Source organism: Salvelinus fontinalis, chromosome 5 (assembly GCF_029448725.1).
Source record: "Salvelinus fontinalis isolate EN_2023a chromosome 5, ASM2944872v1, whole genome shotgun sequence".
Classification (NCBI taxonomy): Eukaryota; Metazoa; Chordata; class Actinopteri; order Salmoniformes; family Salmonidae; genus Salvelinus; species Salvelinus fontinalis.
The window spans coordinates 63,288,769-63,314,063 of NC_074669.1; the positions used below are offsets into that span (position 1 = coordinate 63,288,769).

Genomic DNA, 25,295 nt, shown 5'->3' on the forward strand with positions numbered 1-25,295 from the left:
AACCTGCCCAGGGACTGCGGTTGAAAATTACCCGGCTGGCTAAAACCGGCACTTTTACTGAAACATTCATTAATGTGATCTGTTCCTGTAAAAATAAAAGGAACTCAACTCAGCTAGGGACCGGAGAGAAAGTGCCTGGGAAACATATCTAATAGAACCAACCATATTACTGAAACACAGCTAGGGACCGGAGAGAAAGTGCCTGGGAAACATGTCTAATAGAACCAACTCTGCTACTGAAACACAGCTAGGGACCGGAGAGAAAATGCCTGGGAAACATGTCTAATAGAACCAACCATGCTATTGAAACACAGCTAGGGACCGGAGAGAAAGTGACTGGGAAACATGTCTAATAGAACCAACTCTGCTACTGAAACACAGCTAGGGACCGGAGAGAAAGTGCCTGGGAAACATGTCTAATAGAACCAACCCTGCTACTGAAACACAGCTAGGGACCGGAGAGAAAGTGCCTGGGAAACATGTCTAATAGAACCAACCCTGCTACTGAAACACAGCTAGGGACCGGAGAGAAAGTGCCTGGGAAACATGTCTAATAGAACCAACTCTGCTACTGAAACACAGCTAGGGGCCGGAGAGAAAGTGCCTTGGAAACATGTCTAATAGAACCAACCCTGCTACTGAAACACAGCTAGGGACCGGAGAGAAAGTGCCTGGGACCGGAGAGAAAGTGCCTGGGAAACATGTCTAATAGAACCAACTCTGCTACTGAAACACAGCTAGGGACCGGAGAGAAAGTGCCTGGGAAACATGTCTAATAGAACCAACCCTGCTACTGAAACACAGCTAGGGATCGGAGAGAAAGTGCCTAGGAAACATGTCTTATAGAACCAACCCTGCTACTAAAAAACAGCTAGGGACCGGAGAGAAAGTGCCTGGGAAACATGTCTAATAGAACCAACCCTGCTACTGAAACACAGCTAGGGACCGGAGAGAAAGTGCCTGGGAAACATATCCAATAGAACCAACCATGCTACTGAAACACAGCTAGGGACCGGAGAGAAAGTGCCTGGGAAACATGTCTAATAGAACCAACCTTGCTTCTGAAACACAACATGTAATGTGTTGGTCCCAGGTTTCATGAGCTAAAATAAAAGATCCCAGAAATGTTCCAGATGCACAAAAAGCTTATTTCTCTCAAATGTTGTGCACAAATTTGTTTAAATCCCTGTTAGTGAACATTTCTCCTTTGCCAAGATAATTCATCCACCTCCGCATATCAAGAAGCTGTTTAAACAGCATGATCATTACACAGGTGCACCTTGTGCTGGGGACAATTAAAGGCCACTCTAAAATTTGCAGTTTTGTCACAAAACACAATGCCACAGATGTCTCAAGTTTTGAGAGTGTGTGCAACTGGCATGCTGACTGCAGCAATGTCCACAGAGCTGTTGCCAGAGAATTTAATGATCATTTATCTACCATAAGCCGCCTCCAACATCATTTTAGAGAATTTGTCAGTACATCCAACCGGCCACACAACCGTAGACCACGTGTAACCACGCCAGCCCAGGACCTCCACATCCGGCTTCTTCCCCTGCGGGATCGTCTGAGACCAGCCAGCCGGACAGCTGATGAAACTGTGGGTTTGCAAAACTGAAGAAGTTCTGCGCAAAACTGTCAGAAACCGTCTCAGGGAAGCTCCTCTGCAGTTCTGCGTCGTAACCGACTTCAGTGGGTAAATGTTCACCTTCGATGGCCACTGGCACAGTGGAGAATGTGTGCTCTTCACAGATGAATCCCGGTTTCAACTGTACCATGCAGATAGCAGACAGTGTGTATGGTGTGGTGTGGGCGAGAGGTTTTCTGATGTCAACATGGTGGCGGTGGGGTTATGGTATGGGGCAGGCATACGTTACAGACAACGAACACAATTGCATTTTATCGATGGCAATTTGAATGCACAGAGATACCGTGACGAGTTGCCGAGGCCCATTGTCGTGCCATTCGTCCACCGCCATCACCTCATGTTTCAGCATGATAATGCACTGCCTCATGTCACAAGGATCTGAACACTATTCCCTGAAACTGAAAATGTCCCAGTACTTCCATGGCCTGCATACTCACCAGACATGTCACCTACTGAGCATGTTTGGGATGCTCTGGATCGATGTGTACGACAGCATGTTCCCAACAAATATCCAGTAGGATACAGTACAATGCCATCTTCCAGTAGGATACAGTACAATGCCATCTTCCAGTAGGATACAGTACAATGCCATCTTACAGTAGGATACAGTACAATGCCATCTTCCAGTAGGATACAGTACAATGCCATCTTACAGTAGGATACAGTACAATGCCATCTTCCAGTAGGATACAGTACAATGCCATCTTCCAGTAGGATACAGTACAATGCCATCTTACAGTAGGATACACCACAATGCCATCTTACAGTAGGATACAGTACAATGCCATCTTCCAGTAGGATACACCACAATGCCATCTTACAGTAGGATACAGTACAATGCCATCTTCCAGTAGGATACAGTACAATGCCATCTTACAGTAGGATACAGTACAATGCCATCTTCCAGTAGGATACAGTACAATGCCATCTTCCAGTAGGATACAGTACAATGCCATCTTCCAGTAGGATACAGTACAATGCCATCTTACAGTAGGATACACCACAATGCCATCTTACAGTAGGATACAGTACAATGCCATCTTCCAGTAGGATACACCACAATGCCATCTTACAGTAGGATACAGTACAATGCCATCTTCCAGTAGGATACAGTACAATGCCATCTTCCAGTAGGATACAGTACAATGCCATCTTCCAGTAGGATACAGTACAATGCCATCTTCCAGTAGGGTACAGTACAATGCCATCTTCCAGTAGGATACAGTACAATGCCATCTTCCAGTAGGATACAGTACAATGCCATCTTACAGTAGGATACACCACAATGCCATCTTACAGTAGGATACAGTACAATGCCATCTTCCAGTAGGATACACCACAATGCCATCTTACAGTAGGATACAGTACAATGCCATCTTCCAGTAGGATACAGTACAATGCCATCTTCCAGTAGGATACAGTACAATGCCATCTTCCAGTAGGATACAGTACAATGCCATCTTCCAGTAGGATACAGTACAATGCCATCTTACAGTAGGATACAGTACAATGCCATCTTCCAGTAGGATACAGTACAATGCCATCTTCCAGTAGGATACACCACAATGCCATCTTACAGTAGGATACAGTACAATGCCATCTTCCAGTAGGATACACCACAATGCCATCTTACAGTAGGATACAGTACAATGCCATCTTCCAGTAGGATACACCACAATGCCATCTTACAGTAGGATACAGTACAATGCCATCTTCCAGTAGGATACAGTACAATGCCATCTTCCAGTAGGATACAGTACAATGCCATCTTCCAGTAGGATACAGTACAATGCCATCTTACAGTAGGATACAGTACAATGCCATCTTCCAGTAGGATACAGTACAATGCCATCTTACAGTAGGATACAGTACAATGCCATCTTCCAGTAGGATACAGTACAATGCCATCTTACAGTAGGATACAGTACAATGCCATCTTCCAGTAGGATACAGTACAATGCCATCTTACAGTAGGATACAGTACAATGCCATCTTACAGTAGGATACACCACAATGCCATCTTACAGTAGGATACAGTACAATGCCATCTTACAGTAGGGTACAGTACAATGCCATCTTACAGTAGGATACAGTACAATGCCATCTTCCAGTAGGATACAGTACAATGCCATCTTACAGTAGGACACAGCACAATGCCATCTTACAGTAGGATACAGTACAATGCCATCTTACAGTAGGATACAGTACAATGCCATCTTACAGTAGGATACAGTACAATGCCATCTTACAGTAGGACACAGTACAATGCCATCTTACAGTAGGATACAGTACAATGCCATCTTACAGTAGGATACAGTACAATGCCATCTTACAGTAGGATACAGTACAATGCCATCGTACAGTAGTATACAGTACAATGCCATCTTACAGTAGGAAACAGTACAGTTCAGCTAAGTGGAGCCAGCCTCCCTGTATGTGAGTGTAGACTACTGTTGCCCCAGCTTTTATGACACAGGTGGTGGTGAACTCACACAATGACCACAGGTACACTGGTTAATGCTCCTCCTCAGCTGTCCCCTCTAAATTACTGCCCATTCTCTGATCGTCCCGATAATCACCCCTCCACACACACACGCACGCACACGCACACACACACACACACACACACACACACACACACACACACACACACACACACACACACACACACACACACACACACACACACACACACACACACACACACACACACACCCCACTACTCATACTCCATCATGCTTTTCCACCTCAGTTGAAAACAACTGCAACATCCCATATCCCAGAGATCATGACTTCTATTGGCTTGGAGGATTCTCATTGACTCTGGAGGGAGCAATCAGGGTTCTAGTGATTGGAGGGTGGGAGGGAGGGAGGGAGGGTGGGTGGGTGGTTGGGAGCAAGGGATGCTGGGAGGCAGGGAGCGAGGGAGGGTTGGAGTTAGGGAGCGAGGGAGGGAGGGAGGCAGGGAGCGAGGGAAGGAGCGAGGGAGGGTGGGAGCGAGGGATTCTGGGAGGCAGGGAGCGAGGGAGCGAGGGAGGGTTGGAGTTAGGGAGCGAGGGAGGGAGGCAGGGAGCGAGGGAGGGTTGGAGTTAGGGAGCGAGGGAGGGAGGCAGGGAGCGAGGGAGGGAGGGAGCGAGGGAGGGTGGGAGCGAGGGAGGGTGGGAGCGAGGGAGCGAGGGAGGGTTGGAGTTAGGGAGCAAGGGAGGGAGGGAGGCAGGGAGCGAGGGAGGGAGGGAGCGAGAGAGGGTGGGAGTTAGGGAGCGAGGGAGTGTGGGAGGCAGGGAGCGAGGGAGGGTGAGAGCTAGGGAGCGAGGGGGTGAGGGAGGCAGGGACCAAGGGAGGATGGGAGGGATGGCAGGGAGAGAGGGAGGGTGGGAGGTTGGGAGGCATGGAGGGTTTACTCTGGTATTGCACCAGAAGGCTTCAGGCTTACACACACCATCTCTCTCTCTCCAGTCAACAGTAAACCTCAACACCATCTCTATCTCCAGTCAACAGTAATCCTCAACACCACCTCTCTCTACAGTCAACAGTCAACCTCAATACCATCTCTCTCTCCCTCCAGTCAACAGTAAACCTCAATATCATATCTCTCTCTCTCTCTCTCTCCAGTCAACAGTAAACCTCAACACCATCTCTATCTCCAGTCAACAGTAATCCTCAACACCACCTCTCTCCCCAGTCAACAGTCAACCTCAATACCATCTCTCTCTCCCTCCAGTCAACAGTAAACCTCAATATCATATCTCTCTCTCTCTCTCTCTCCAGTCAACAGTAAACCTCAACACCACCATCTCTCTCTCTCCAGTCAACAGTAAACCTCAAAACCATCTCTCTCTCTCTCCAGTCAACAGTAAACCTCAAAACCATCTCTCTCTCTCTACAGTCAACAGTAAACCTCAACACCATCTCTCTCTCTACAGTCAACAGTAAAACTCAACACCATCTCTCTCCCCAGTCAACAGTAAACATCAACACCATCTCTCTCTCTCTCAAGTCAACAGTAAACCTCAACACCATCTCCCTCTCTACAGTCAACAGTAAACCTCAACACCATCTCCCTCTCCAGTCAACAGTAAACCTCAACACCATCTCTCTCTCCAGTCAACAGTAAACCTCAACACCATCTCTCTCTCTCCAGTCAACAGCAAACCTCAACACCATCTCTTTCCAGTCAACAGTAAACCTCAACACCACCTCTCTCTACAGTCAACCGTAAACCTCAACACCATCTCTCTCTCTCTACAGTCAACAGTAAACCCCAACACCATCTCTCTCTCTCTCTACAGTCAACAGTAAACCTCAACACCACCTCTCTCTACAGTCAACAGTAAACCCCAACACCACCTCTCTCTCTCTCTCTCTCCAGTCAACAGTAAACCCCAACACCATCTCTCTCTCCAGTCAACAGTAAACCTCAACACAATCTCTCTCTCCAGTCAACAGTAAACCCCAACACCACCCCTCTCTCCAGTCAACAGTAAACCCCAACACCACCTCTCTCTCCTGTCAACAGTAAACCTCAACACCACCTCTCTCTACAGTCAACAGTAAACCCCAACACCACCTCTCTCTCTCTCTCTACAGTCAACAGTAAACCTCAACACCATATCTCTCTACAGTCAACAGTAAACCTCAACACCATCTCTCTCCCCAGTCAACAGTAAACCTCAACACCATCTCTCTCTCTCAAGTCAACAGTAAACCTCAACACCATCTCTCTCTCTCTCCAGTCAACAGTAAACCTGACCATCTCCCTCTCTCCAGTCAACAGTAAACCTCAACACCATCTCTCTCTCCAGTCAACAGTAAACCTCAACACCATCTCTCTCTCTCTCCAGTCAACAGTAAACCCCAACACCATCTCTCTCTCCAGTCAACAGTAAACCCCAACACCACCTCTCTCTCCAGTCAACAGTAAACCTCAACACCATCTCTCTCTCTCTCCAGTCAACAGTAAACCTCAACACCATCTCTCTCTCCAGTCAACAGTAAACCTCAACACCACCTCTCTCTCTACAGTCAACAGTAAACCCCAACACCACCTCTCTCTCTACAGTCAACAGTAAACCCCAACACCATCTCTCTCTACAGTCAACAGTAAACCCCAACACCATCTCTCTCTACAGTCAACAGTAAACTCCACACCATATCTCTCTCTCCAGTCAACAGTAAACCTCAACACCACCTCTCTCTCTACAGTCAACAGTAAACCCCGCACCATCTCTCTCTCCAGTCAACAGTAAACCCCAACACCATCTCTCTCTCCAATCAACAGTAAACCTCAACACCATCTCTCTACAGTCAACAGTAAACCTCAACACCACCTCTCTCTCTCCAGTCAACAGTAAACCTCAACACCATCTCTCTCTACAGTCAACAGTAAACCTCAACACCATCTCTCTCTACAGGCAACAGTAAACCTCAACACCATCTCTCTACAGTCAACAGTAAACCTCAACACCATCTCTCTCTCTCTCCAGTCAACAGTAAACCTCAACACCATCTCTCTCTACAGTCAACAGTAAACCTCAACACCATCTCTCTCTACAGGCAACAGTAAACCTCAACACCATCTCTCTACAGGCAACAGTAAACCTCAACACCATCTCTCTCTCCAGTCAACAGTAAACCTGACCATCTCCCTCTCTCCAGTCAACAGTAAACCCCACACCATATCTCTCTCTCCAGTCAACAGTAAACCTCAACACCATCTCTCTCTACAGGCAACAGTAAACCTCAACACCATCTCTCTCTCCAGTCAACAGTAAACCTCAACACCACCTCTCTCTCCAGTCAACAGTAAACCTCAACACCATCTCTCTCTCTCTCAAGTCAACAGTAAACCTCAACACCATCTCTCTCTCCAGTCAACAGTCAACCCCAGGGTTAGGCTTTCCTTAATCGCTCTCTTTGTTACGCTAGCTAGCTAGCTACTTTTTAACGTGTTACAGCCCCAGATGTATTACTGCAATCGGCCATTGCTCTGACTAAGACATTATGGATGTGTTTTTGCTGATGTTTTAGAGACATACAGTATGCTGACCTGCAGTTGTAAAAAAACAAACACATTTGAGATGCTTAGACAGCAAGATGCTGTGGTGATGAATAGTAAATCAGTCATTTTAATGATTCAGATCTCCATAAGGAGGCTCCTTGTGGGTAAAGTATTGCTGATGATTCAACCGTATTCGCATCAGCAGCCACAGCTAATGAAGTCACTGAAAACGCCCCCTAACAAAGAGCTGCAGTCTGTTTTGGGAACGGGGCGGCCAGTAATAAAAGGGGTCCTTGAACATCTCTACAACTAAGAGGCTTTGTATTTGGTACAAATCATTCCTTAAGTTCTCGACCTCAGCTGAATCAGGTAATGAATTGTGCGGCTGTCGAACAAGTTGAGGAGACTAAATCACTTGGTGATACCTTAAATTGTAAACTGTCATGGTCAAAACAGAAATACTCAAAGGTTGTTAAAGATGGGGAGAAGTCTGTCCATAATAAAGAGATGTTCTGCTTTGACACCAAGTCCTGCAGCCTCTAGTTTTGTCTAATCTTGATTACTGTCCAGTCGTGTGGTCGAGTCCTGCAGCCTCTAGTTTGGTCTAATCTTGATTACTGTCCAGTCGTGTGGTCGAGTCCTGCAGCCTCTAGTTTGGTCTAATCTTAATTACTGTCCAGTCGTGTGGTCGAGTCCTGCAGCCTCTAGTTTTGTCTAATCTTAATTACTGTCCAGTCGTGTGGTCCAGTGCTGCAAGGAAACACCTAGTTCAGCTGTAGCCGACCCAGAACAGAACAGGAAGTCTTGCTCTTCATTGTAATCAGAGGGCTGATATAGATACTATGCTGCCAGTCTCTCTCTCTGTTAAGAGTTGAGGAGAGACTGACTGCATCACTTCCTGTTTTTATAAGTAACATGAATGTGTTGGTTATTACAAAGTGTTTACGTAGTCAAGCTACCCACAGCTCTGACACACACACTTACCCCACCAGACATGCCACCAGGGGTCTGACACACACACATACCCCACCAGACATGCCACCAGGGGTCTGACACACACACATACCCCACCAGACATGCCACCAGGGGTCTGACACACACACAAACCCCACCAGACATGCCACCAGGGGTCTGACACACACACATACCCCACCAGACATGCCACCAGGGGTCTGACACACACACATACCCCACCAGACATGCCACCAGGGGTCTGACACACACACATACCCCACCAGACATGCCACCAGGGGTCTTTTCACAGTCCCCCAACTCCAGAACCAATTCAAGAAAGCAGCGTACAGTATTATACAGAGCCATTACTGCATGGAACACCATTTCATCTCATATTGCTCAAATGAACCCGGTTTCACATCACCTCGCGGCACAACGTCTCTCCCCTATTTGACCTAGATAGTTTGTGTGTATGTGTTGATATGTAGGCTGCGTGTGCCTTCTGTAAAACATATAAATATATATATATATATATATATATATATATATATATATATATATATATATATATATATATGTCGTTCTGTCCTTGACCTGTTCTTGTCGTTTAAGGTTGTGTATTATGTCATGTTTCATGTTCTGTGTGGACCTCAGAAAGAGAAGCTGCTGCTTTTGTAACACAGGGATCCTAATGAAAGTAGTGAAAAGGGGATGAACAAGGACTCAGTATTGTGTTTCTTTGATATTTTTTCCCCAGTTTAACACCATTGTTACATTGAAGAACGTTAACTTTGTCACTGTGAGGGAGAACAAGGTGGCCTAAGGCTTCAAGATCACAGGGCATAAACATTCCAGTGAAGAGTAGACTACTCAACATTTCATTAGTGTAACGGCTTTCGTTGGTGGAAGGAGATGAGGATCAAAATGCAGCGTGGTACGTTTTAGTCATTTAGCAGACGCTCTTATCCAGAGCGTCCAGAGCGTGGTACGTATCCATAATAACGTTTAATAGAGAATGAATACAAAATACAAAATAGAACAAGAGAATCAAAATGAAAAACGAAACAGTCCCGAACGGTGCAAACACTGAAACGGAAAACAAATACCCACAACCCCTAGTGGCAAAACAGGCTACCTAAATATGGCTCCCAATCAGAGACAACGATCGACACCTGCCTCTGATTGAGAACCATACTAGGCTAAAACACATAGAAATATAACGTACAGAACAAAACATAGAAAAACAACATAGAATGGCCACCCCAACTCACGCTCTGACCAAACTAAAATAAAGACATAAAAAAGGACCTAAGGTCAGAACGTGACAATTACAGGCTTTACCAGAAACAAAAACACAGCCTTCCAGCACACAGCATATGTTTGCCACTTGGACCACAGATAAGAATGAGTTTCCCCATTTTCTCTTAACTGTAACTCAACAAAAGTTAGTCAACGAACCTACCTTGTAAAAGAACAGTGAGACCCAGAGAACCAGGCGGTATGTGTTCCATGTTTATTGGGACTTGGGATGGCCTCAAGGCTTAGTTTGCCTACCGTGGATAATTAATCTCTTATAAAAGCAGAAAGGCTATTGTTTTGAAATATGACAGTAAACATAATTTTTGACAGAATAATTAAAGATAAAAGGAGAAACAGAGACGTGCACTGTACTGTAATGATATTCTAAATAAATGAAAAATGCCAAGTGCTGAATACATATGAGCATGGTTGGCTGTGGACGGTACTGAATAAACAAACTCCTTCTAATGTTATAACTAAAGTCTCTAGTATGGACATGACAGAATATAGAGTCTTCTAATGTTATAACTAATGTCTCTAGTATGGACATGACAGAATATAGAGTCTCCTTCTGTTATAACTAAAGTCTCTAGTATGGACATGACAGAATATAGAGTCTTCTAATGTTATAACTAATGTCTTTAGTATGGACATGACAGAATATAGAGTCTCCTTCTGTTATAACTAATGTCTCTAGTATGGACATTACAGAATATAGAGTCTCCTTCTGTTATAACTAATGTCTCTAGTATGGACGTAACATAATAAATCCACTCCAAACAGAATGTGTCCCAAATGGCACCCTATTCCCTTTATAGTCCACTAAATTGGCCAGAGCCCTATGGCAGCCTATTCCCTTTATAGTGCACTAAATTGGCCAGAGCCCTATGGCAGCCTATTTCCTTTATAGTGCACTAAATTGGCCAGAGCCCTATGGCACCCTATTCCCTTTATAGTGCACTAAATTGGCCAGAGTCCTATGGCAGCCTATTTCCTTTATAGTGCACTAAATTGGCCAGAGCCCTATGGGCCCAGATCAAAAGTAGTGCACTATATTTTGACAAAAACACTGGGTGAAATACTGACTGCATAATACCAGTATAATAGTGTGTACAGTCCATCAGTCTGTCAGTAGTGTTATAACAGCATGTACAGTCCATCAGTCTGTCAGTAGTGTTATAATAGCATGTACAGTCCATCAGTCTGTCAGTAGTGTTATAATAGTATAACAGAATGTACAGTCCATCAGTCTGTCAGTAGTGTTATAACAGCATGTACAGTCCATCAGTCTGTCAGTAGTGTTATAATAGTATAACAGCATGTACAGTCCATCAGTCTGTCAGTAGTGTTATAACAGCATGTACAGTCTATCAGTCTGTCAGTAGTGTTATAACAGCATGTACAGTCCATCAGTCTGTCAGTAGTGTTATAATAGCATGTACAGTCCATCAGTCTGTCAGTAGTGTTATAATTGTATAACAGCATGTACAGTCCATCAGCCTGTCAGTAGTGTTATAATAGTATAACAGCATGTACAGTCCATCAGTCTGTCAGTAGTGTTAGAATAGTATAATAGCATGTACAGTCCATCAGTCTGTCAGTAGTGTTATAACAGCATGTACAGTCCATCAGTCTGTCAGTAGTGTTATAATAGCATGTACAGTCCATCAGTCTGTCAGTAGTGTTATAATTGTATAACAGCATGTACAGTCCATCAGCCTGTCAGTAGTGTTATAACAGCATGTACAGTCCATCAGTCTGTCAGTAGTGTTATAATAGTATAACAGCATGTACAGTCCATCAGTCTGTCAGTAGTGTTATAATAGTATAACAGCATGTACAGTCCATCAGTCTGTCAGTAGTGTTATAATAGTATAATAGCATGTACAGTCCATCAGTCTGTCAGTAGTGTTATAACAGCATGTACAGTCCATCAGTCTGTCAGTAGTGTTATAACAGCATGTACAGTCCATCAGTCTGTCAGTAGTGTTATAACAGCATGTACAGTCCATCAGTCTGTCAGTAGTGGTATAATAGTATAACATCATGTACAGTCCATCAGTCTGTCAGTAGTGTTATAATAGTATAACAGCATGTACAGTCCATCAGTCTGTCAGTAGTGTTATAATAGTATAATAGCATGTACAGTCCATCAGTCTGTCAGTAGTGTTATAACAGCATGTACAGTCCATCAGTCTGTCAGTAGTGTTATAATAGTATAACATCATGTACAGTCCATCAGTCTGTCAGTAGTGTTATAACAGCATGTACAGTCCATCAGTCTGTCAGTAGTGTTATAATAGTATAACAGCATGTACAGTCCATCAGTCTGTCAGTAGTGTTATAATAGCATGTACAGTCCATCAGTCTGTCAGTAGTGTTATAATAGTATAACAGCCTGTACAGTCCATCAGTCTGTCAGTAGTGTTATACCAGTATAATAGTGTGTACAGTCCATCAGTCTGTCAGTAGTGTTAGAATAACATGTACAGTCCATCAGTCTGTCAGTAGTGTTATAATAGTATAAGAGCATGTACAGTCCATCAGTCTGTCAGTAGTGTTATAATAGTATAAGAGCATGTACAGTCCATCAGTCTGTCAGTAGTGTTATAACAGCATGTACAGTCCATCAGTCTGTCAGTAGTGTTATAATAGTATAACAGCATGTACAGTCCATCAGTCTGTCAGTAGTGTTATAACAGCATGTACAGTCCATCAGTCTGTCAGTAGTGTTATAATAGTATAACAGCATGTACAGTCCATCAGTCTGTCAGTAATGTTATAATAGTATAAGAGCATGTACAGTCCATCAGTCTGTCAGTAGTGTTATATCAGCATGTACAGACTATCAGTCTGTCAGTAGTGTTATAACAGCATGTACAGTCCATCAGTCTGTCAGTAGTGTTATATCAGCATGTACAGTCTATCAGTCTGTCAGTAGTGTTATAATAGTATAACAGCATGTACAGTCCATCAGTCTGCCAATAGTGTTATAATAGTATAACAGCATGTACAGTCCATCAGTCTGTCAGTAGTGTTATATCAGCATGTACAGTCCATCAGTCTGTCAGTAGTGTTATAATAGTATAAGAGCATGTACAGTCCATCCTTCTGTCAGTAGTGTTATATCAGCATGTACAGTCTATCAGTCTGTCAGTAGTGTTATAACAGCATGTACAGTCCATCAGTCTGTCAGTAGTGTTATATCAGCATGTACAGTCTATCAGTCTGTCAGTAGTGTTATATCAGCATGTACAGTCCATCAGTCTGTCAGTAGTGTTATAATAGTATAACAGCATGTACAGTCCATCAGTCTGTCAGTAGTGTTATAACAGCATGTACAGTCCATCAGTCTGTCAGTAGTGTTATAACAGCATGTACAGTCCATCAGTCTGTCAGTAGTGTTATAATAGTATAACAGCATGTACAGTCCATCAGTCTGTCAGTAGTGTTATAACAGCATGTACAGTCCATCAGTCTGTCAGTAGTGTTACAATAGTATAACAGCCTGTACAGTCCATCAGTCTGTCAGTAGTGTTATACCAGTATAATAGTGTGTACAGTCTATCAGTCTGTCAGTAGTGTTATACCAGTATAATAGTGTGTACAGTCCATCAGTCTGTCAGTAGTGTTATAATAACATGTACAGTCCATCAGTCTGTCAGTAGTGTTATAATAGCATAACAGCCTGTACAGTCCATCAGTCTGTCAGTAGTGTTATACCAGTATAATAGTGTGTACAGTCCATCAGTCTGTCAGTAGTGTTATAATAACATGTACAGTCCATCAGTCTGTCAGTAGTGTTATACCAGTATAATAGTGTGTACAGTCTATCAGTCTGTCAGTAGTGTTATACCAGTATAATAGTGTTTACAGTCTATCAGTCTGTCAGTAGTGTTATAACAGCATGTACAGTCCATCAGTCTGTCAGTAGTGTTATAATAGTATAACAGCATGTACAGTCCATCAGTCTGTCAGTAGTGTTATAATAGTATAACAGCATGTACAGTCCATCAGTCTGTCAGTAGTGTTATAATAGTATAACAGCATGTACAGTACATCAGTCTGTCAGTAGTGTTATACACAATGTACATCCCAAATGACACCCTATTCCCTGTATAGTGCACTACTTTTGACCAGAGCCCACATATAAAAGTAGTGCACTATATACGTAATAGGGTGGCCCTCCTGTATCTACTATACAGAGCACATTAGCAGCGTGGCTGAAAACCATTGGCCACCGAAGACTCGCCCTGCTTTCTGTCATGCAAACACCATCAATGACATTAGCATAAGAACGTTAGCTGGCAGTGTGTGTGTTTCTCTATGGATCCTATTAGACAAATACAATTCATATGGCTAACAACAGCAACAACACATTAATAATACCAGCAGACGTGTGTTATTGTCTGTCGGCTGTTTACTCTGTTTCTGTTGGCTAACAAAATCAACAACAACAACAATAGCAGCAAAAACAGGAACACCAACAACAACAACAACAACACCAACAACACCAACAACAACAGCAACAACAACAACAACAGCAACAACACCAACAACAACACCAACAACAACAACAACAACAACAACAACACCAACAACAAACACAACAACAACAGCAACAACAACAACAACAACACCAACAACAGCAACACCAACAACAACAACACCAACAACAACAACACCAACAACAACAACACCAACAACAACAACAACAACAACAACAACACCAACAACACCAACAACAACAGCAACAACAACAACAACAACAACACCAACAACAACAACACCAACAACAACAACACCAACAACAACAACACCAACAACAACAACACCAACAACAACAACACCAACAACAACACCAGCAGCAACAACAACACCAACAACAACAACACCAACAACAACAACACCAACAACAACACCAGCAGCAACAACAACACCAACAACAACAACACCAACAACAACAACACCAACAACAACACCAGCAGCAACAACAACACCAACAACAACAACACCAACAGCAACAACAACAACACCAACACCAACACCAACAACAACAACAACAACATCATCATCAACACCAGCAACAACAACAACAACAACAACAACAACAACAACAACACCAGCAACAACAACAACAACAACACCAACAACAGCAACAACAACAACAACACCAACAACATCATCAACACCAACAACACCAACAACAACACCAACAACAACAACAACACCAACACCAACAACACCAACAACACCAGCAGCAACAACAGCAACAACAACAACAACACCAACACCAACAACACCAACAACACCAGCAACAACAACAACACCAACACCAACAACAACAACAACACCAACAACAACACCAACAACAACACCAACAACAACAACAACACCAACAACAACAACAACACCAGCAACAACAACAACAACAACAACACCAGCAACAACAACAACAACACCAACAACAACACCAACAACAACACCAACAACAACACCAACAACAGCAACAACAACAACAACAACAACACCAACAACAACACCAACAACAACACCAACAACAACAACAACACCAACAACAACAACAACACCAACACCAGCAACAACAACAACAACAACAGCAACAACAACAACAACACCAGCAACAACAACAACAACAACAACAACACCAGCAACAACAACAACAACAACAACACCAACAACAACAACAACAACACCAACAACAACACCAACACCAACAACACCAGCAACAACAACAACACCAACAACAACACCAGCAACAACACCAACACCAGCACCAGCAACAACAGCAACACCAGCAACAACACATTTACATTTACATTTAAGTCATTTAGCAGACGCTCTTATCCAGAGCGACTTACAAATTGGTGCATTCACCTAATGACATCCAGTGGAACAGCCACTTTACAATAGTGCATCTAAATCTTTTAAGGGGGGGGGGGGGCAGAAGGATTGCTTTATCCTATCCTAGGTATTCCTTGAAGAGGTGGGGTTTCAGGTGTCTCCGGAAGGTGGTGATTGACTCCGCTGTCCTGGCGTCGTGAGGGAGTTTGTTCCACCATTGGGGTGCCAGAGCAGCGAACAGTTTTGACTGGGCTGAGCGGGTATAACACCAACAACACCAGCAACAACAGCAACACCAGCAACAACAACAACACCAGCAACAACACCAACACCAGCACCAGCAACAACAGCAACACCAGCAACAACAGCAACACCAGCAGCAATAACAGCAGCCATTTCTAAATGTACTTGTTACCAACCCTCTGAGTGGCCCTGAATTTATGAGGTGTTTTTTTTAGACCTTTCTCTGCCAGCCCAGCTGAGACCAACGCATCCCGAACCGAGGACACCACCCAAATGCCACCCTTATACCTATTTAATGCACTCCCGTTCAACCAGGGGCCGCCCCTCTGGTCAAAAGTAGTTCACTAAAATAGGGAACAGGGTTCAATACGGGATTCGACCCCTGGCTTCAAGTGTCTGTTTGGCCGAGACACATCAGGGAGGTCATCTGTCACAGATGTATACTACCGTCCCTGATACACTACCCCGTGGGAGATGTAACGAGATACGGGTCGGGTCCTAAATGGTAGCCTGTGCCCTTCGTAGTGCACTAAATACAGAATAGGGTGCATTTGGGACGCACACCCAACACACATAGTCCATGGGTGTTGTAAAAGGGGATATGATATATTGTCACAGGTAGGGTGAGGTTTTTTCCCCCAGAGCCCAATGCTCCATTAAGCCATTTGTCAGCGTTCTGAGCAGTCTAGTCAGCAGCCATGAAGACACGTCAAAATGCAGCGTTCGTTTAAAAAGACCATGTGGAAGGCGACGTCTCAAATGGCACCCTATGGGCCCTTTGAGAAGAAGTGAGTGCACTAAGTAGGGGGCTTGGGGTGGCATTTAGAGACACACTTTGTGTGTCTGACTCCCTGAGTAGTGGAAGATGGCAACAAAAGAATCGAGACTGTCAAGACGGCTTGTCAAACCGGAGATTAATTCAAGTGTGGGGTAAGTATCATGGAGTTCTTGGGAAAAATGTCCCCCTGGCTCGATAAGAGGACAGGACTTCACTCATCTCATCAATTCAGGGACACTTAGTGAGAGGGATTGATAATGAGGCAGAAATAAAATAAAATAAAATAGAAGACCACGTCCATTGAGGAGAAGTTTGTAAGACAGTTAACGATGTACGGTAGTGTTGCATTATGGGTATCAGGACGCCCATCAGGAATTTGAGTTGGTTTGTTTATCTTCTTCCTGGAGGGAGTTGAGTGTTTGCTTCCTACATTACATATTGAGCAGGATTTCATGCTTTAAAATCTATTCAGTTTGACCCGATCATAATAATCCCAACCTGCTCTGGTGGGTCATGTGAGGGTGTCAGTTAAATGACTCTCTACTGTAGATAGGGACCAGCCCTGTTGTTCTCTGAGACATAGTCCCTCTGTCTTATTAGGACAACCAGACCTGTTGTTCTCTGAGACACAGTCCCTCTGTCTTATTAATACAACCAGCCCAGTTGTTCTCTGAGACATCGTCCCTCTGTCTTATTAGTAAAACCAGCCCTGTTGTTCTCTGAGACACAGTCCCTCTGTCTTATTAGGACAACCAGCCCTGTTGTTCTCTGAGACATCGTCCCTCTGTCTTATTAGTAAAACCAGCCCTGTTGTTCTCTGAGACACAGTCCCTCTGTCTTATTAGTAAAACCAGCCCTGTTGTTCTCTGAGACATCGTCCCTCTGTCTTGTTAATACAACCAGCCCTGTTGTTCTCTGAGACACAGTCCCTCTGTCTTGTTAATACAACCAGCCCTGTTGTTCTCTGAGACATCGTCCCTCTGTCTTATTAGGACAACCAGCCCTGTTGTTCTCTGAGACATCGTCCCTCTGTCTTGTTAATACAACCAGCCCTGTTGTTCTCTGAGACATCGTCCCTCTGTCTTGTTAATACAACCAGCCCTGTTGTTCTCTGAGACATCGTCCCTCTGTCTTATTAGTAAAACCAGCCCTGTTGTTCTCTGAGACACAGTCCCTCTGTCTTATTAATACAACCAGCCCTGTTGTTCTCTGAGACACAGTCCCTCTGTCTTATTAGTAAAACCAGCCCTGTTGTTCTCTGAGACACAGTCCCTCTGTCTTATTAATACAACCAGCCCTGTTGTTCTCTGAGACACAGTCCCTCTGTCTTATTAGTAAAACCAGCCCTGTTGTTCTCTCAGACACAGTCCCTCTGTCTTATTAAGACAACCAGCCCTGTTGTTCTCTGAGACATAGTCCCTCTGTCTTATTAGTACAATCAGCCCTGTTGTTCTCTGAGACACAGTCCCTCTGTCTTATTAATACAACCAGCCCTGTTGTTCTCTGAGACATCGTCCCTCTGTCTTATTAGGACAACCAGTCCTGTTGTTCTCTGAGACATCGTCCCTCTGTCTTATTAGGACAACCAGTCCTGTTGTTCTCTGAGACATCGTCCCTCTATCTTATTAATACAACCAGCCCTGTTGTTCTCTGAGACACAGTCCCTCTGTCTTATTAGTAAAACCAGCCCTGTTGTTCTCTGAGACACAGTCCCTCTGTCTTATTAGTACAATCAGCCCTGTTGTTCTCTCAGACACAGTCCCTCTGTCTTATTAGGACAACCAGCCCAGTTGTTCTCTGAGACATCGTCCCTCTGTCTTATTAGGACAACCAGCCCAGTTGTTCTCTGAGACATCGTCCCTCTGCCTTATAAAATACAACCATATAGAAAGACAACTCTGTTGTTAACTATGAGGAGACTATAATCACCATGGTTACTGATAATGGTTTCTGTCCTCATCCTGATGGAGCAAATCTTCTCTAGGTCGGTAACCTGCGGTCAGTTAGCCGACATCTCACAGTACTGTAGCCAGCAAGGGATAACCCTGTGTTTCTCCTGAGACTCTTCCTTCACCTCGTTACTAGACCCGTTTGAGTTTGACCCTTCACTTGACTTGTTGTGGGTTTTAGTTTTTTTGTTTGACTTTATCATGAATATCCAAATCGAGTCGGTAAACGTGAGGCCAGTTATATCACAGATCAGCTTCTGTTTCTCCCGAGACACAAATTCCTCCACCTCGTTAGTTAAAACCCAACCTAGAACCACCATTTTGTTGCTGAAAACGTAGCTATAGTTCACTACATGTATATAGGAGACAATAACCACCGTGGTTTCTGATAACGCTTTCTGTCCCGGATCCCTGAATGATCACACCTGGGTCATGTGATGTGGAGTCAGTGGTTATAACACACTGGACTGGAGTTAAACTATTATCTTGTGTTTCCTGTAAAGCAAGAACGCCTCCCACTTCCTTAGTAAAGCCGCATATACAGTAGAAACAACATACTGTTCTTTTGCAGTTCACTACATGAGTTCACTACATTACCCAGAGTAGCTGAACAACAACAACCGGGGTTTATGGTACATTATGAGACAGCAGCACAAACTGCAGAGAGAGAGAGAGAGAGAGGGAGAGGGAGAGGGAGAGGGAGAGGGAGAGGGAGAGGGAGAGGGAGAGGGAGGGAGGGGGAGAGAGAGAGAGAGAGGGAGGGAGAGAGAGAGAGAGAGAGAGGGAGAGGGAGAGGGAGGGTGAGAGAGGGAGAGAGAGAGAGAGGGGAGAGGGAGGGGGAGAGAGAGAGGGGGGTGAGAAACCGAGAAGGGGGGGAGAGAAGGAGAGAGAGGGGGGAGGGAGAGATAAAGAGAGAGAGATGGACAGAGAAGGAGATAGAGAGAAGGGGGGAGTGAGAAACTGAGAAGGGGGGGAGAGAAGGAGAGAGAGGGGGGAGGGAGAGATAAAGAGAGAGAGAGGGACAGAGTTTGTGATTGAGAGAGAGAGAAAGATCAGAATTAAACCAGAGAGACAATACTTACCAAAGTCCCCGGGGACAAAGATGTGGTAGACGCAGGTCAGACTCTGGGTATAATTACGGGGGTAATTTGGGGACAGGACGGTCCCCTCTGACCCTGTCGAGCGGCCTCCGCACGGTGCTGTGAAAACACCAACACATCAATATGACTTCCAGGTCACACTACCTGGGGAAATACATAGAGCTACGCAGCAGAAACAGAAATCAGCAAACAGCATATCCTGCTGCCATAGCTGCACAGGGAAGCAGAAAAATCTGGAAAACATGGAGAGAAACTGTCAGTTTGAACACTTAAACGCTGACTAACAGTCTACCACATAATGAGATATTACAGGAAAACATATAGGACGTTTAGAAAGAGAAGGAGAGGGAGGGAGGAGGGGGAGAGTTGGGTATTTAGAACAGCAGACCATGAACAGATTAAGATTGGGATTAAGATTGGGATTTGGGATCGAGATTGAGATCGGGATCGAGATACACACTGAACAAAAATATAAACACAACATGTAAAATGTTGGTCCCATGTTTCATGAGCTGAAATAAAAGATACTCAAATATTCCATGTGTACAAAATAAACGTATTTCTCAAAACACTATTGCACACATTTGTTTACATCCCTGTTAGTGAGCATTTCTCCTTCGCCAAAATAATCCACCCAACTGACCGATGTGTCATGTCAAGAAGCTTATTAAACCGGATGATCATTACACAGGTGCACCTTGTGCTGGGGACAACAAAAGGCCACTCTAAAATGTGCAGTTTTGTCACAAAACACAATGCCACTGATGTCTCAAGTTTTGAGGGAGTGTGCAATTGGCATGCTGACTACAGGAATGTCCACAGAGCTGTTGCCAGAGAATTGAATGTTCATTTCTCTACCATAAGCCGTCTATAATATTGTTTTAGAGAATTTGGCAGTACGTCCAACCGGCCTCACAACCACAGACCACGTGTAACCACGCCAGCCCAGGACTTCCAAATCCTGCTGCTGCTACTCTCTGTTTATCATATATGCATAGTCACTTTAACTATACATTCATGTACATACAACCTCAATTGGGCTGACCATACAGAGCTCCTGCACATTGACTAACCGGGCTATCTGCATCGTGTCCCACCACCCGCCAACCCCTCTTTTTATACTGCTGCTACTCTCTGTTTATCATATATGCATTGTCACTTTAACCATATCTACATGTACATACGACTTTAATCAGCCTGACTAACCGGTGTCTGTCTGTATGTAGCCTCGCTACTTTTATAGCCTCGCTAGTGTATATAGCCTGTCTTTTTACTGTTGTTTTATTTCTTTACCTACCTACTGTTCACCTAATACCTTTTTTGCACTATTGGTTAGAGCCTGTAAGTAAGCATTTCACTGTAAGGTCTACATCTGTTGTATTCAGCGAACGTGACAAATAAACTTGGATTTGATTTGACTCGTCTGAGACCAGCCACCTGGACAGCTGATGAAACTGTGGCTTTTGCACAACCGAAGAATTTCTGCACAAACTGTCAGAAACCGTCTCAGGGAAGCTCATCTGCGTGCTCGTCATCCTCACCGGGGTCTTGACCTGACTGCAGTTTGGCGTCGTAACTGACTTCAGTGGGCAGATGTTCTCCTTCGAGCGCCACTGGCACGCTGGAGAAGGTTGCTCTTCATGGATCCCAGTTTCAACCGTAACGGGCAGATGGCAGACAGCGTGTATGGTGTTGTCTTGGGGAGCGGTTTGCTGATATCAACGTTGTGAGCAGAGTGCCCCATGGGGTGGTGGTGGGGTTTATGGTATGGGCAGGGTTATGGTATGGTATGGTATGGGCAGGGTTATGGTATGGGCAGGGTTATGGTATGGGCAGGGTTATGGTATGGGTGGGGTTATGGTATGGGCAGGGTTATGGTATGGGCAGGGTTATGGTATGGGCAGGGTTATGGTATGGTATGGTATGGGCAGGGTTATGGTATGGGCAGGGTTATGGTATGGGCAGGGTTATGGTATGGGTGGGGTTATGGTATGGGCAGGGTTATGGTATGGGCAGGGTTATGGTATGGGCAGGGTTATGGTATGGTATGGTATGGTATGGGCAGGGTTATGGTATGGGCAGGGTTATGGTATGGGCAGGGTTATGGTATGGGTGGGGTTATGGTATGGACAGGGTTATGGTAATGGGCAGGGTTATGGTATGGGCAGGGTTATGGTATGGGCAGGTTTATGGTATGGGCAGGGTTATGGTATGGGCAGGGTTATGGTATGGGCAGGGTTATGGTATGGGCAGGGTTATGGTATGGGTAGGGTTATGGTATGGGCAGGGTTATGGTATGGGTAGGGTTATATTATGGGCAGGGTTATGGTATGGGCAGGGTTATGGTAGGGACAGGGTTATGGTATTGACAGGGTTATGGTATGGGCAGGGTTATGGTATGGACAGGGTTATGGTATGGGCAGGGTTATGGTATGGGCAGGGTTATGGTATGGGCAGGGTTATGGTATGGGCAGGGTTATGGTATGGGTGGGGTTATGGTATGGGCAGGGTTATGGTATGGGCAGGGTTATGGTATGGGCAGGGTTATGGTATGGGCAGGGTTATGGTATGGGGAGGGTTATGGTATGGGTGGGGTTATGGTATGGGCAGGGTTACGGTATGGTATGGGCAGGGTTATGGTATGGGCAGGGTTATGGTATGGGCAGGGTTATGGTATGGGCAGGGTTATGGTATGGGCAGGGTTATGGTATGGGCAGGGTGATGGTATGGGCAGGGTTATGGTATGGGCAGGGTTATGGTATGGGTAGGGTTATGGTATGGGCAGGGTTATGGTATGGTCAGGGTTGTGTTATGGGCAGGGTTATGGTATGGTATGGTATGGGCAGGGTTATGGTATGGGCAGGGTTATGGTATGGGCAGGGTTATGGTATGGTCAGGGTTGTGTTATGGTATGGTATGGTATGGGCAGGGTTATGGTATGGGCAGGGTTATGGTATGGGCAGGGTTATGATATGGGCAGGATTATGGTATGGTATGGTATTGGCAGGGTTATGGTATGGGTGGGGTTATGGTATGGGCAGGGTTATGGTATGGTATGGTATGGGCAGGGTTATGGTATGGTATGGTATGGGCAGGGTTATGGTATGGGCAGGGTTATGATATGGGCAGGGTTATGGTATGGGCAGGGTTATGATATGGGCAGGGTTATGGTATGGGCAGGGTTATGGTATGGTATGGGTTATGGTATGGACAGGGTTATGGTATGGGCAGGGTTATGGTATGGGTGGGGTTATGGTATGGAATGGTATGGGCAGGGTTATGGTATGGGCAGGGTTATGGTATGGGTAGGGTTATGGTATGGACAGGGTTATGGTATGGACAGGGTTATGGTATGGACAGGGTTATGGTATGGGTGGGGTTATGGTATGGGCAGGGTTATGGTATGGGCAGGGTTATGGTATGGACAGGGTTATGGTATGGACAGGGTTATGGTATGGGCAGGGTTATGGTATCGGCAGGGTTATGGTATGGGTAGGGTTATGGTCTGGCAGTGTTATGGTATGGACAGGGTTATGGTATGGACAGGGTTATGGTATGGGTGGGGTTATGGTATGGGCAGGGTTATGGTATGGGCAGGGTTATGGTATGGACAGGGTTATGGTATGGACAGGGTTATGGTATGGGCAGGGTTATGGTATGGGTGGGATTATGGTATGGAATGGTATGGGCAGGGTTATGGTATGGGCAGGGTTATGGTATGGGTAGGGTTATGGTATGGTATGGGCAGGGTTATGGTATGGTATGGGTAGGGTTATGGTATGGGTAGGCATAAGCCATCACCTCATGTTTCAGCATGATAATGCACGGCCCCATATTGCAAGGATCTACCCACAATTCCTGGAAGCTGAAAATGTCGCAGTTCTTCCATGGCCTGCATGCTCACCAGACATGTCACCCATTGAGCATGTTTGGGATGCTCTGGATCTACGTGTACGACACTGTGTTCCAGTTTATGCCAATATCCAGCAACTTCGCACAGCCATTGAAGAGGACTGACACCATTCCACAGGCCCCAATCAACAGCCTGATCAACTCTATGTGAAGGAGATGTGTCGCGCTGCATGAGGCAAATCCATAGATTAGGGCCTAATTAATTTATTTCAATTGACTGATTTCCTTAAATGAACTGTAACTTAGTAAAATCTTTGAAATTGTTTAATGTTGTGTTTATATTTTTGTTCAGTGTAGGTTGAGAATGAGAAGTAAAATAGAATCACATTACCTGTTCATTAGATTATTTTTCTATCAATATCTTGGTCATATTAATCCATATCATTATCTTGGTCATAATAATCTATATCATTATCTTGGTCATAATAATCCGTATCATTATCTTGGTCATAATAATCTGTATCATTATCTTGGTCATAATAATCCATATCATTATCTTGGTCATAATAATCCATATCATTATCTTGGTCATAATAATACGTATCATTATCTTGGACATAATAATCCATATCATTATCTTGGACATAATAATCCATATCATTATCTTGGACATAATAATCTGTATCATTATCTTGGTCATAATAATCCATATCATTATCTTGGTCATAATAATCCATATCATTAGCTTGGTCATAATAATCTGTATCATTATCTTGGTCATAATAATCTGTATCATTATCTTGGTCATAATAATCCATATCATTATCTTGGTCATAATAATCCGTATCATTATCTTGGACATAATAATCCATATCATTATCTTGGACATAATAATCCGTATCATTATCTTGGTCATAATAATCCGTATCATTATCTTGGTCATAATAATCCATATCATTATCTTGGTCATGATAATCCATTTCATTATCTTGGTCATAATAATCCATATCATTATCTTGGACATAAAAATCATTGTCATTTACATTTGCTGTCTCCTCGGTTTATATCAGTCTCATCATAAGATTGGGTGATGTCCTCCTGTAGTCCATCACAACAACACATTTCTACCAGCAGTCTGTCAGTATATCATATCCATTACAACAACACCTTTCTACCAGCAGTCTGTCAGTATATCATATCCATCACAACAACACATTTCTACCAGCAGTCTGTCAGTATATCATATCCATTACAACAACACCTTTCTACCAGCAGTCTGTCAGTATATCATATCCATGACAACAACACCTTTCTACCAGCAGTCTGTCAGTATATCATATCCATGACAACAACACCTTTCTACCAGCAGTCTGTCAGTATATCATATCCATGACAACAACACCTTTCTACCAGCAGTACGTCAGTATATCATATCCATTACTACAACACCTTTCTACCAGCAGTACGTCAGTGTCTCAGATCTTTAACTGTTAATCATGCAGGTAATTTGTTGAGAGGCTTTTAATGCAGTCACCTCAGCAGGTGGGCACACACACACACACACACACACACACACACACACACACACACACACACACACACACACACA

General features: G+C 44.2%; 1 protein-coding gene across 1 annotated transcript in view; it reads right to left on the bottom strand.

Moving 5' to 3' along the window:
• LOC129856014 (CUB and sushi domain-containing protein 3-like) overlaps window positions 1-25,295 on the bottom strand; it is a 749,171-nt gene that overhangs the window by 263,484 nt on the left and 460,392 nt on the right. The window contains exon 57 of the mRNA XM_055924143.1: window positions 19,817-19,933. Coding sequence (XP_055780118.1) covers window positions 19,817-19,933 — 117 coding nt within the window. The remainder of the gene's footprint in view (window positions 1-19,816; window positions 19,934-25,295) is intronic.